General features: G+C 41.2%; 1 protein-coding gene and 1 long non-coding RNA gene across 5 annotated transcripts in view; one reads left to right on the top strand and one right to left on the bottom strand.

Moving 5' to 3' along the window:
* LOC308485552 overlaps positions 1–14,002 on the top strand; it is a 190,600-nt gene that overhangs the window by 26,272 nt on the left and 150,326 nt on the right. The window lies entirely within an intron of this gene.
* SH3D19 (SH3 domain containing 19) overlaps positions 1–14,002 on the bottom strand; it is a 63,724-nt gene that overhangs the window by 16,006 nt on the left and 33,716 nt on the right. For 2 of the 4 annotated variants that reach the window (XM_081021340.1, XM_081021343.1), the window contains 8 exons: positions 13,749–13,956; positions 12,183–13,151; positions 7,638–7,745; positions 5,740–5,852; positions 4,100–4,158; positions 989–1,247; positions 492–560; positions 261–401 (listed from right to left, as the gene is read on the bottom strand). In XM_081021340.1, coding sequence (XP_080877466.1) covers positions 261–401; positions 492–560; positions 989–1,247; positions 4,100–4,158; positions 5,740–5,852; positions 7,638–7,745; positions 12,183–13,151; positions 13,749–13,956 — 1,926 coding nt within the window. The remainder of the gene's footprint in view (positions 1–260; positions 402–491; positions 561–988; positions 1,248–4,099; positions 4,159–5,739; positions 5,853–7,637; positions 7,746–12,182; positions 13,152–13,748; positions 13,957–14,002) is intronic. The other 2 variants (XM_081021341.1, XM_081021342.1) reach the window with 2 other exon arrangements.

Here is a 14,002-nt window from a genome sequence, read left to right as displayed (position 1 = left end):
GAGTAACCTAATAGCACGAGATGCATAACATCCTATACTAAGATAATAAAATTATGTTTTGGATTAGGATTTACCAACTGCTGTTCCAGTGAAATGGTGTTGCCCTGGAGTAAGAAATTTTAAAATACAAAGCATGCTAGGTTCTTGCAGAAATGTATAGGAAGCTATAGGCCCTGTGCAGAACAGCTCTCGATAATTGTCTATTTTTTTCTAATTCGTTTCAACTGTGCAGTTTTTGATACGTATATTAAAATTCATACCCTCTGTCTGCTTTTCAAACTCTCATCCAGTGGAGTTATTATCTGCATCTGGGAGGAATGAACTTTGCCAGTTTCTTCACCCTTTTGACATTCAATGATGCTGTTGTCAACATGGTGCCCCAGCACAAGCACATCCCCACGCTTTAAAGTTAACAAAAGGCCGTTAGATGGTTCATGATTCAGCAAGCAGCATGTGCATATGCATGAATAAGCCACAAGAAAGAGCTTTACCTTGCAAGAGAGATGGCTGGGTTCTTGTGGAGAGATATCTTCCTTGGCGATTCCATGAGGCACAGGAAGCTTAAGACAAATAACTCAAACGTTTCAGTCCAAAAATAGCTCCTGTCAATTTGCTACACAACTTTATGTTTTATTACATATTGTATAGAAAGAAAATCAAAATACATTTTAAGCATTTTAAATAAAATATACAATATATTTTAAAAGCATTAAGCATTTGAAAGATACAGACTCAACCATATTCTTGGAGCATAAATTTCTGTGCGAAAACTGCAGTGTATTAATTCATTGTTTGTCTGTTTGCTTGCTTTGTAAAAATGTGTCTATCCTGCCGTTCATCATAAGATCTCAGGGTGCAGAACAATAACACTTATTTTAAAACCCACAGATCCATTAAACAACCTAAGAGCGGATACCAATACTATTTACATAAGTTACAAAACAATAGGGTAGCTTCTATCAAACCCCAATTTTGTTCTTTTCCTCACCATGTATTTACTGTAGAGAGGATGGCCTGGCTTGGGTCGAGGAGGTAAAGCTGGGTCCTGATTTTTAGCAGTATCATTCTTTGTTCTCTTGACTCCTGGCCCTGATTTGCCTGGTTGTTTATGGAGGTTCACGTCAGATGATGAGCGAGAAAACCTCCCCTTTTGCGATGAGGCCTTGGTAGACTTTGGTGGTGGTGGCCTTCCAGGGGCACCCTTAGGTGGAGGAGGTCGAGCTGGTGTGGTTTTTCCATCACCAGGCCTAGAAGTTACACAGACAACAAGGAATATAAACCATGTAACAGAAAGCATAGTTCATTCAGATATGTAGAAAAATACTGCAGGGCTGGATTATCTGAAACTCCTGGGAAAAGGCAAGAAGCATTTTTTGAGGGGGCAGTGGACAATCATTGCAGTATCTCCAATAGCCTAGTCTCTTAAACAGAAAATTCAATTTCTGCTGACCAGTTTTGATTACAGACAACCAGCTATTGCAGGAAGGCAGACCATAATTAAAGAGCTTTGTTTGAAGCTGCCGAGGGCAGTGAGTGCACCATGTCTGAGCTGCCTCATGTGCAAGCTTGCTGAACCAGCTAGACAGAATATCACATTATAAACAGTTAGAAAGAATGTTTACACCATACAGTGGTACCTTGGTTCTCAAATGCCTTGGTAATCAAACAACTTGGAACGCAAACACTGCAAACCTGGAAGTAAGTATTCCGGTTTGCGAACTGTTTTCAGAAGCTGAACATGCTCCATTTTGAGTGTTACGTTTCTGCTTTGAGTGCCACACTTCCGTTTTGAGTGTTACGCTGAGGTCTGTCTGTTTTTGCTATTTATTTTACGTTTTTGTAGCTCTTTTTTGTGTGTGTGTTTTTGTGACTGTGTGGAAACCAGTTCAGCTACTGACTGACTGATTGTGTGACTGCAGTACATTGTTTATTGCTTTCATTTTATGGATCAATGGTCTTGTTAGATAGTAAAATTCATGTGAAATTGCTGTTTTAGGGGTTGTTTTTAAAAGTCTGGAACAGATTAATCCATTTTGCATTACTTTCTATGGGCAAGCACGCCTTGGTTTTGGAATGGAGTTCCGGAACAGATTAAGTTTGAGAACCCAGGTACCACTGTACTGGTAAATATGTTTCCATCTACTGAAGTATTTAAAACACCATAGGAACAAATAGGTTTTTAGCTCACAAATGTCATTCCGCTGGCCACTAAACAATTTGATTGATATGAGCTACTGGGAAATTGTCAAAATAGTACAGTGGTACCTCGGGTTACAGACGCTTCAGGTTACAGACTCCGCTAACCCAGAAATAGTACCTCAGGTTAAGAACTTTGGTTCAGGATGAGAACAGAAATCATGCTCCGGCGGCGCGGCAGCAGCAGGAGGCCCCATTAGCTAAAATGGTACCTCAGGTTAAGAAAAGTTTCAGGTTAAGAACGGACCTCTGGAACGAATTAAGTTCTTAACCTGAGGTACCACTGTAATAAGTAAGAATAACTTGGCAGGGCTTTGATATGTATTTTTACAGCGTTCATTTCAATAATGAAACCTGTTGTGCCTAATTCTCTATATTTGACCAGGGAAGTTGCACAACATCATAAAAAAAAAATCCTTATAATCCTTAAAACATTTAAAACTACTTCTCTAAAAATATTAAAAGAACATTGCCATCATGTTAAACATATTTTAAATACAAACTGTTTAAGCAAAAAGGAGAGATGCAAAGTATATATTTATTACGATCTTAACAAACACAAAAGCAACAGGTTAAACATGTAATACAACAAAGCTGACAAGAGAGAGAGAGAGAGAGAGAGAGAGAGAGAGAGAGAGAGACAGAGAGAGAAAGCCATGCTTATATCAACAGCAACAATGACTCATCTCCTTTGGGATTAGCCGAGTCTTCTTGCAACAACGCTCTCGGGTTTACTCCTATTATCATCATTCCTGCAACTTAAGATTTCGGAGCTGAAAGAAAGCTCTGTCTTCTTGCTATGCAAGACTGGACTGATCCAGTTCCATGATCGGTTCAAGCTGTCTAATGCAGGATAGTTATGTCAGAAGAGCAGAGGTACACTTTCTAATTTACTGTATCCTTGCTTGGAATAGCTGGCCGAACAGTTTATCTGCTAACGAGTTGAACGTCATAAAAGCTTCCCTAGGGCCCAATTCCTATGCTGCACTAGCACTATGTTACCAGTTTGAAAGTGGAATCATATAAATGCTGTTCTGCTTTGTGTGGAAGCAGCTCCCCACATGGGGAGCTCATGAAAAAGGAGGACTGCACTGGCAAGGCTGAAATTATGAGGATCCTGTTTTGAAGCAGCTTCATGCAAGCAGCTTCCGATGTGTAACAGTGTTTATATGATTTGGTTTTTCAATAATATATATGACCGGAGTGTTCTTTTCTGGGTTGCTCTCAAACTGAGCAACTTACTATTAGATGCACTCCTATTGCTGTCTAATTCACACTTGGCCAATAGTAATCTGCTGCTATTCCTAGCTATAGAAAGAGGCAAGTGTATCAGGCTAAACCATGGGCTAGCGCTAGTGCACAAATGGGAACAAGCCCAAACAAAGCCTCCGGTTTAGACATTCCTCCCTGGGAGAAGAACACTGCCAGAATTTAGTTTCACCTTCAGAATGTTGACTTAGTGCATTTGAACCAGAGGTTGTGGCAAAAGGTAGTTTAATTATTCCTGTCCCCCTGAGCAAAACCAGTTGGGCATGCAGTATTCTCTGTCTAATATTCCCTTATACATTTCAAGGGAGCCTGGGATAGCTCTGACTTTGCTAATGTATGGGGACAAAAGAAAGAGGAACAGCAGGAGTTCATATTCCACTCAAGAGGCAGTGTCAACAGTATAGAGGGTTCATTGCTATTGCAGTTAAAAGGAAATGAAACTGTTGCAGTGCGAAAAATGATTTGAATGCATTCTTATGATGGATCAGTGACCATGACCAATCTATGAACTACACACACACACATACACACACACACACACGAACGAGGCAGCATCTTTACTACACCAAGACTTTTCCCCATCTCTTTCTACTCCTTTTTGTATGGTTATTGGACAAATTGATACTTTACTCACCTTGGGGGCATTATGGGTTCATTCTTTGATGACTGTTTCAAACTAGAAAGCTCAGATTCCTATTGGAATATAAAATCTGCATTATTATTTGGAAAATATGATTTGAAAGTTCAACATTATTATTGTTTCAAAGGAAAACTTAAATTAAGATTTCACTACAGAGATTTTATTATTTGCATCCCCCCCCCAAGGGACTGTTTCCTGGTGAATATTAGCACAACTTGTGCTATTAGTATTTTGAGAGATATAGGGCAACTATTTGAGAATAAAATGTAGTAAAGCCCATTTACTGTGAACTAGGGGCCTCAATACACAATGGCAATGTCAGTCATACTCCAAGCAGTCCACTGATTTCATGTGGTCTACTCTAAGTATGCTGAAGAACTGATGCTTTTGAACTATGGTGCTGGAGGAGACTCTTGAGAGTCCCATGGACTGCAAGAAGATCAAACCTATCCATTCTGAAGGAAATCAGTCCTGAGTGCTCAATGGAAGGACAGATCCTGAATACTTTGGCCACCTCATGAGAAGAGAAGACTCCCTGGAAAAGACCCTGATGTTGGGAAAGATTGAGGGCACAAGGAGAAGGGGACAACAGAGGACAAGATGGTTGGACAGTGTTCTCGAAGCTACTAACATGAGTTTGACCAAACTGCAGGAGGCAGCAAAAGACAGGAGTGCCTGGCGTGTTCTGGTCCATGGGGTCATGGAGAGCCAGACACAACTAAACAACAAGTATATCTAATGTTGTACAATAATCCAATGTGACTGAAGAAAAGCTAGTGCCAAATTCTTCCCTAGTGAAGAAAAGACTAATATCTTCCATCTTTGTGATATTCAGTGGGGCAGTGGGGTGGGGTGGTAGACAGAAGATCTTTCTTTCTAAAGAGATATGATGCACTTTCAAAATGGTAAGTGGAATTAGTTCAAAGAAATCACATTATAGATAAAAATTATTAGTAGAACTTTGTGTATTACTGTAGGATATGGGGACAGCCCTCGCTGAAGAAAGGAAACAGAAACTACAAATGATACAACTGTATTTTTCCAACACAGAGAATGGCCTTCTGTATCAAAGCAATGTGTTTCCATGCTGATAGCCAAGGCATCCTTTCTTTTCTGAGGTAAAAATAGTTGATGCCTTCATTCTCATACCAACTCCCATCAGCCCCTGCCAGCATGGCCAAAGGTCAGGGTTGGATGGGACTGTAGTCTGACAACATATGAAGGGGCTCCACGCTGGTGACACCTACAATAGAAGATCTCACACCAGTACATTAATGTGCTCTGACACACAGCTTGGGACTTTATGGTCTAGCATAAATTAAACCAAGACGGAATCATGGAGCTGTGTGTGTGTCATCCTGTAAGCTACAGGATATACATACATACATATCCATGGAGGAATTTCAGAGCTATGGCGACTCCAAGAGATGGCTATTCACCCTCTACTTGAAGACCCCCAGCAAGAAGGAGCTCACCACCACCTTCCAAGTAATTGGTTTAATTGTTGAACTGCTCTTATGATTAAGAATTCTCTCCTAAAGTTCAACCAAACAATTTAGAGTCTTAATTCTCAAAATGGCACCTTATGTACAAAAGGATAATTCAAAGATTATAAACAAAGAAGAATGAGTTACCACATTTTTCGTTGCTTTGTTGTTATTGGGTTTTCCAGCCGAAACGCCAGATGTGTTCCCTATTGGTTTTTCTGTAGGAAGTGGAGGAGGGCTCTCTGGAACTTCATTTAAAGCTGAAAAAATATTGCCATAAACATCATACAGATACACTAAAAAACATAAACATCAGTGGATTTGATCGATCAAACAGAATCACAACATCTCTTTAAAAAGAAAGATCCTTCATCCTGGCCAGGGGGGTTCACCATTTCAAGAAATGACACGTGAGCGCCACAACAAAACCAATGACCCATGTACAAAAAGGTATGGACCTCTTCACTAGGGATACGGACACACTGGTGAGGATGCATTATGTCAGACTTTCCAACAGATGCTGGAGTGGGTCATAGAGATACTACTCCACACCTCCCATTTCAGAACTATAAAGACTGTGTCTTTCACAAATGAACTGCCTGTTTCCTCTTGCTATCAGAGCACGACTGTTTTCTTGGGCCAGAGGACAGTAACGAGGATGGTGCTGTGGGTTAAACCACAGAACCTAGGGCTTCCAATCAGAAGGTCGGTGGTTCGAATCCCCGTGACGGGGTGAGCTCCCATTGCTCGGTCCCAGCTCCTGCCAACCTAGCAGTTCAAAAGCACGTCCAAGTGCAAGTAGATAAATAGGTACCACTCTGGGGGGAAGGTAAATGGCGTTTCCGTGCACTGCTCTGGATTGCCAGAAGCAGCTTAGTCATGCTGGCCACATGACCCGGAAGCTGTACACTGGCTCCCTCTGCCAATAAAGCAAGATGAGCGCTGCAACCTCAGAGTCATCTGCGACTGGACCCAATGGTCAGGGGTCCCTTTACCTTTAAGAGGGGCATAAAGCTATAGCAAGAAATGTAGATCATCAAGATCTGAAGGGAGAAATATATAGGATGATTTTTTTTCCCTTATGGAAAAAAGGAAAATGTAACCACAAACATAACTGGCACATGGTCAAATATTCCACTTTCAAACTTCGGTTGTATGCTACCAAATATATGCAGTGACTTTGAACTCTTTGGATAAAGAGCAAGGGTAAACACCTGACAAATAAAAATAAAATACTCAGTATTCATAGTGTTGTTCAGTCAACCTGAACTTTAAAAAAGAATGGAGTTTTGTTTAAATGTCACTCTAAAGACCCTAGAAATGGAGGTATCGTTCTAATGAAGGCAGATGTGCATGTTGCTAAGCAACAGCTCACTGCATGGAATGAACTCTAAGACAGAATAGGTATGTTTTAAGGTATCTCTACCCAGAAGCCTTTCACTGTTCTGTCATTATGAGAAAGCTTTTGCTAAATCTTTACACCAGTGCACTAAGGAATAAAGGAGACGCACGGCTCTTAGTAAGCTGCTTTTTGTCAGGCCAGACTATTTGTCCTCCTGGCCCAGAACTGTCTACTTTGACAATCAGTGGCTCTCAAAGGTCTCAGCAGAGGTCTTTCCTGTAAACTTAAACTGGAGATGCCAAAGATTGAACCTACGACCTTTTGCATACAAAGCTTGCACTCTATGACTGAGCAATGATCTCTCCATGTGTTAGAAAACTAGCATTGTGCAAGGAACTGTGCAAGAAGTCTCAGCATATGCCAGTGGCGTGCAATTCCTAAATTAAACCACTGCATAATACAGCCGAAAAATGTTAAGCGCTAGGGGTGGCATCCAATGTCATGTCAGCATACTTCCACTTCTGCAGCAGAGTCCTTTCTCTCTTCCACCCACAATCCTTCTGTGCCCGACTCAAATTTGCTCTGGAGGGTCCCCCCCAACCCTCCAGAGCAGATTTTTTAGGAGACATAGGGGCCTGTAGGGGAAGAGAAAATCTGTTCTGCTCACAGACAAATATAATTGGATTTCACCCTTGGATGTTACCTTTTGTTGGTTTAGCTGGGATTCGGATCACAGTGGGTTTGCGCACAACAGCTGGTTGAACCACCTGTTCTTTTGCAGGCTCTTGTTTGGAGGGCAAAGTGACAACATCTAAGGAAAACACAAAATTCAGCATGTTATCTTGCTCCGGTTCCAGAGAAAATGCCATAAACTTCATTCATTATGGAAATGTTGCTGAAAGGATAAATCTGTACCCTTACTGTACATTAATTCTGTAGCCATCTTGACTGTGAAGACATGCAGAGGTTTTTGTATGGGGGGAGGGTTACCCCTGAAGACAATCCTACCCTTTGTTCCTGAATGTCTGCTGAAGGTCACTTATGGCCCTCTCATTTGAACTAAATCTATGTTGCCGTATCAAATGATTCTGTGGGGAAAAACTAATTGATTTACTTTTGTCATTTCCATTTCCAGAACTGGATTAGTGACAAAAACTGGCTTGTAAACAACTCTAAATACAGTCATACCTCGGGTTACAGACGCTTCAGGCTGAGTTTTTTCGGGTTACGGACCACCGAAACCCGAAAGTACCGGAACGGGTTACTTCTGGGTTTCAGAGGTTGCGCATGTGCAGAAGCGCTAAATCGCGCTTTGCGCATGCACAGAAGTGCCAAATTGCAACCCGCGTGTGCGCAGATGCGTCGCTGTGGGTTGTGAACGTGAATCCCGCATGGATCACATTCGCAACCCGAGCGTCCACTGTAAAACAAAACGTTGAACATAGGAGGCTGTCTTATAGTGTGTCCAGACCAGGCCCAGGCAGACAGCTAGGTATACTTGCCCCAGGCCTCGGAGGGCTAAGTTGGCTGGGGGCTCTTGCCAGGGAACGGCTGCATTTTTGTTTTGAGTTTATAACTTTATTCTAACAAGCCTACAACCCTGCCGCCCCTGGCTGGGCCTCAGACAAGCTCTGCATGGCCTGAGTCAGGCCACTAGTTCATCTTGCTCAGTACTGTCTAAAGTGACCACCAGCAGCTTTGCAAGATTTGAGGCAGGATTCTCTCCCAGCTTGACCTGAAGATGCCAAGGATGGAACCTGGGGCCTCCTGTATCCAAGGCAGGTGCTCTACCACTGAGCTATGGCTCCTCCTAAGAGATCTATCGCTCTGAGTGCCTTTGGGAGGAAGGGAAGCATGTACACTGAATTAATTATGAATGATATGCTCAGGGCTTCTGTCCTAAGAGGAATTTCCACTGCCTTGCCTTTCTGTTCTCTTTCTCCAATTGACACCTAACAATCCATGGCTAAGGATCATTGTGCTATATTTACTAGCAGCTTTATCAAGGTTTTTGGGGTGTTTTTTTTAAAGAGTTTTGTTTATTTCTGCAAACCTTGGGATTTCTCTGAACATGCTGATATCTCCTTATTTCTCGTGGGTGGTAGGTTTTATAATTAAGTGTATAATTATGCAGCTGTTGTAATTTAGATATTATATTTTATGTGAGAGAATCATTGGGAATTTTGGTTATTATGTATATATGTTAAGTTTCAATAAAGATATTTGGGGGTGGGGAAAGATATCTCCTTATTTCTCAGTGGATCCATTTTAAACTTCATTCCTGTTGGCACTTGCCATCTAAGTGTGTTATTAGAGAGACGAATGCAGCTGCAAACAAAGGGGCTGGCAACCTATAAATACTCAGTGCTATCTTGAGCACAATCCATAAAAATGAGAAAGCAAAATGCTTAATGCACTCGCTAAAGACTTTTCTCTAGCAATAATCTGATTCTATTTAGGAGTGTGAACCTCACACAGGTTGGATCTGACTACCTTTACTAACAAAGGGTTATTACTGTATGAAGCTTTGAGAGCACAGTGTAAGACTAAGAAGGGGCAGTATGCAATTTTCCTAAGAAGTATTCCCTGCCCCCAAATGCTTTTTGCCACATTTCTATAAGATATTAAGGTGCTTCCTATCTTTCCTACAGACTACAGATGCAGAATATCCTACCATCTTTCAGTGTGCTCTATTCCTATTTTGGCACCATTATCTAGATCAGAAATGGAGAAACCTGTAGCCTTCTAGATGTTGTTGAATTACAGTTCTCATGATCTCGGTGCTGGCTGGGACTATTGGCAGTTTGAGTCCAGCAATATCTGGAAGACCACATGTTTGCCACCGCTGAGCAAGACATACTGAGCTCCCTGCCCTATGCATAGCAACAAGCACAAACACTAACCCCAGAGTATTATAATAATTATTATATCACAATTTAATTTTTTCACAACCATGGTGCCCAAGACTTCTAGTCACCACCTCTCTGCAAAATATATGCTGACTATGATGAGAGAAGGTGCATATGGCTTTTCTCCTTCAGTACACTGCTCTGCGATGCATGTTCCATTTCCATATTTAATCTGATTTAGAAGTACAGCAATAAAAAAAACAAAAAACACCATTAGACTCAAGGTACCGGTTTCAAGTATATACAAAAAACCATCAACAGTTCATTTCCTGCTGTAATCTGCCAAGGCCTCATTAAGGCAATAAGGAAAGGAAGTTGTAGTACATCAAAATTCCATCTACTTATTCACTGCACAGGACATAATAAGAACACACAATCCTTAAACATCATTAATACAGACTCATTTGTGACAACTATACCCTATTACCAGCGCAGATTTACAACCCACACAACTGAAAGCATTTAGTAGTAAATGAGGCAAGAAGCTAAAATAGCCTCCCCCCTTCAGTTTTGAAAACACATTCTCTGCATGAAATCTACACAATATTATTGGGGGAGGGGAACCATATGGCCCCTATAAAGTATTTGGAAAACTATGAGCAAGATCCTATTGCAGCATCTGATGTGTAAATAGAATGTCCCCTCCCTCCTGTGCACCCCTAAAATCTGCTGCAGAACGTTAGGGGACCCTCCAAAGCAGGTTGGGAGGTGGGGAAAGTTCTCGTTTGCTGGCGTGACACTGGATCTTGTCCTGTATGTTTCTTCAAATAAGAAAGAGTGCCACTTCCCAAGAAACAATTGGAAGTGCATATTGTTGTTGTTATTATTATTATTATTATTATTATTATTATTATTATTATTTGGAAGGTACATACTACTACTACTACTGCTACTACTATTGTCTACTTGATTTATTAGTCATTTACTACAAAAAGGTCTCTAAGTGACTAACTTTAAACTCCTGATTGCTCTTTCGCAGCTACATCCTTACCCGTCCCATACCTGATGTCAAGTGTGATAAAAGTGAGCGTGGTTTGGGAAAACAGACTAGTGGGCCAAATTAGGACTCTGGGCTGTGGATTGGTGGTTCTCCACCACTGCTGTAATAGGAAGAAGCAGCACTTTCCATTCTGAGCCCTGGCAGTTTTTCTGTTTTTATTTTGCAGCTGACACTCAACATTCAATGGCTTCTGAGCATGCTCAGTCTTCATTGGGCTGTGTTTTGGGTTTGGTTTTTTTTTTTTTTTTTTTTTGCTTTTGCCACCATAGGGTTTGGAGTTTTGTTATTAACTGCAGAACTCTCCTGTACTGCATATCTCACTAGGCACATTTGGATACCCACTGGGGAAAAAGTAGGGGTCTTCTCCCCCTATCTCTTATATTTCTCATTTCATTGAACCTTTCAGCAGCATTTAGATTTTTGTATGAGCCAGAAAGCAGTAATTTCACACATAAAAATTCACAAAACACACCAAATTTAAAAATTATGAAACATATCAACCGTGTTCCTCAGAATGGAGGGATCACTACTGTTGCCATGTGATGATCGTGATCTCTCAAAAGATCAACATGTAATGGCACTTTTATACTTAACACAAATGTATCCTCATGCAAAGAATGCCTGCAAATCTTGTGCTATAAATCCCTAGAGGCTAAATGCTAGATAAACTAATGTCTCATTAAAGTTTCTAACTACAAATGTGTGTGTGTGTGTGCATGCGCGCGTGCGTAAAATCTACTCAAAATGTCTTGCATTATCACAATAATTTTTACAAGCAAGGGTAATTTTAATTGGGCACCCCCAGTACTCATATATGCTATTTATTCAGTGTATTTAGCAACCCACACTCTAAACTTCTTTGAACACCAGTTCTCAGTCCCAAGGAAAATTCTCACTTGGTATTGGGTCTCAAGCTTTCCTTCAGTACAATTTATATATAACCACTACATAAATGTAGTGCCTGGCGTGCTCTGGTCCATGGGGTCACGAAGAGTCGGACACGACTAAACGACTAAACAACAAAAGCAAAATTATTTTAAACATATACTAAAGGTACAAGTCCATATCTACATTGCCTGAGATGAAGCTGAAATACATTAGGAGAATATTATTTTACTGGTAATGCAAGCTTATGGAATCATACTTTAATTCCAGATTCTAGGCAGACACACACACACACACACACACACACACACACCTGTATACAGCTCAAATGAATGAATTTTGACCTTGATTTGATAGGTTTCCCAAACATACCAATGTTGTGATAAAAACAGGCATGCATATTCAGAATTGTAATCTTTCTTATAGGAAATCCTTTCCTCTTCTTAAATCTTACCGGATTCTGACGGCGTAAGTTCCTGAGGCGTCCCAGCTGAGTTAGGGGGTAAAACATCATCATCAAAGCTAATGAGATCTCCTTCCGCAGGTGGCTTGCTCTGCCCTGGAGGTGCTGAGAGGCTGCTTGCAGGGGGCTCCGCCAGGGATCGAAAGGCATTAGACTGGGCAGCTACAGAGAGCCTAGGAGTAGCACTTATTGGCTTTAGTGGAAGCATAGGAAGAGCAGGACTTTCAAAAGAAACCGACTTCTTGGGAACAAGTGGCCGAGGAGCAGGAATGGGAGATTTTCTCTGTCCATTACTATTTTCTGAAGCTGACTGGCTTGTTGAACTAAGCAGTCCATTGCTACTGCTTTTTACAATGCCTGATTTTGGTTTCTTTGGCAATTCAGGCTTGGTTATGTTGCTCCCAGCTTCCTGAGGTTGCGGTTGCCTTTCCTGGGAAATGACCTTCAGTTTGCTTTCTGTCCACGAATCCCACTCACCTGAAGCTCTGTTGGCCACTGGCTTTGGTGCCACCACAGGTTTTTTTGCACTTATTATGGGTTTGGGGCCTAAGGAGCGTGGAGATATTTCTGGCTTCTTTGTTTCGGTGTTTGCTTGCGATTCAAAAGCTTTAATCCGAGATAGTATGCTACTTTGGCTCTTATCTTTATCCATACTGTCCATATGAGTATCCCAAAGGCTGTCATCTAGTAAGGACAGCAGCTGAATTGCCGGTGTGTCCTTTTCAGTCCTTGACTGGCTTGCTTCTTCCTGATTGTCTTGTGCGTTGCTTTGAGTATCTCTAACAACAGGTTTCAGATTGCCTTTTGATCTTGGTTTTGGAACAGGACATATTACAGCATTAGGCTTCTCCTGACATGCCTGCTCCTCTTCCAACACAACTAGAAGTTCCTCATTTTTGGAAGGATTGCTGATCAGCAGAGATGATGAAGGTCTAGGTGGCTTTCGAGGAATTGGTACAGCTGCAAAACAAAATGGTACCTCCAATTCATTGAACGAATTTTAGAGGGGGAAAAGATTGCAAACACCATCTAAAAAGAGGCATTATTCATTTTCTCACATGGAAGGGAAGGCTATTCTTTCAAGAAAATGCCTAACACAACACAGACATAAAAACAAAGAAATAGGTTTCTTCCTTCAGAACAATAGTTTTCGACCTATATGCAAATTTAATCTAGCAACTAATAAATTCATATTAACCAACTAACCTTTCTTTTGTTGTGTGGCATCCCTAATTCTGCTACATCTTAACTAATCACATTTACTTATGTCCCTTTCTCCGCTGTGATGCCATTAATTCATTTTTGTGAGCAGTGGTTTGGCTCTTGTCAGCACATGTTCACATGCTAGTCATTTGTGTGAATGGGCTCCAGTTGTGAAAACTCAACCACAGCAATGCAACACACTCATATAAAACAATACGAGAGAGATGCTGCCTTGGTCTGAACTGGATCTCCAACAACTCTTTAGGGAACACTTCATAATAGGATTTGCCTCATACAGCTGAACCCATGCAGCTGCTTTTAAATGTAATTCAGCCACAATTAAGACTTATATACCTGGAGTGCTTTCGCATTCACAGAGACCGTGCAGATTACTTTTCACATTTGTTCCTGGCAAGTTGCTGATTATCTCTTCTGGAAAGTCAGTCTGTGTTGAAGATGTAGTGGTGCATCTAACATTAACAGCACTGGCAGCATTATTGTTGCTAGGAGTGTTGACTTGCACTCGACTGATCTCTTTGATTACCTGCTCATAGGAAGGGGGCTGCAAAAGAAACACATGCAAGTTCCACATGGCATGGTTTTGTTTC

Source organism: Podarcis pityusensis (genome assembly GCF_964106645.2).
Source record: "Podarcis pityusensis genome assembly, chromosome: 9".
Lineage (NCBI taxonomy): Eukaryota > Metazoa > Chordata > Lepidosauria > Squamata > Lacertidae > Podarcis > Podarcis pityusensis.
This window is presented reverse-complemented; position numbering and strand designations above follow the sequence as displayed.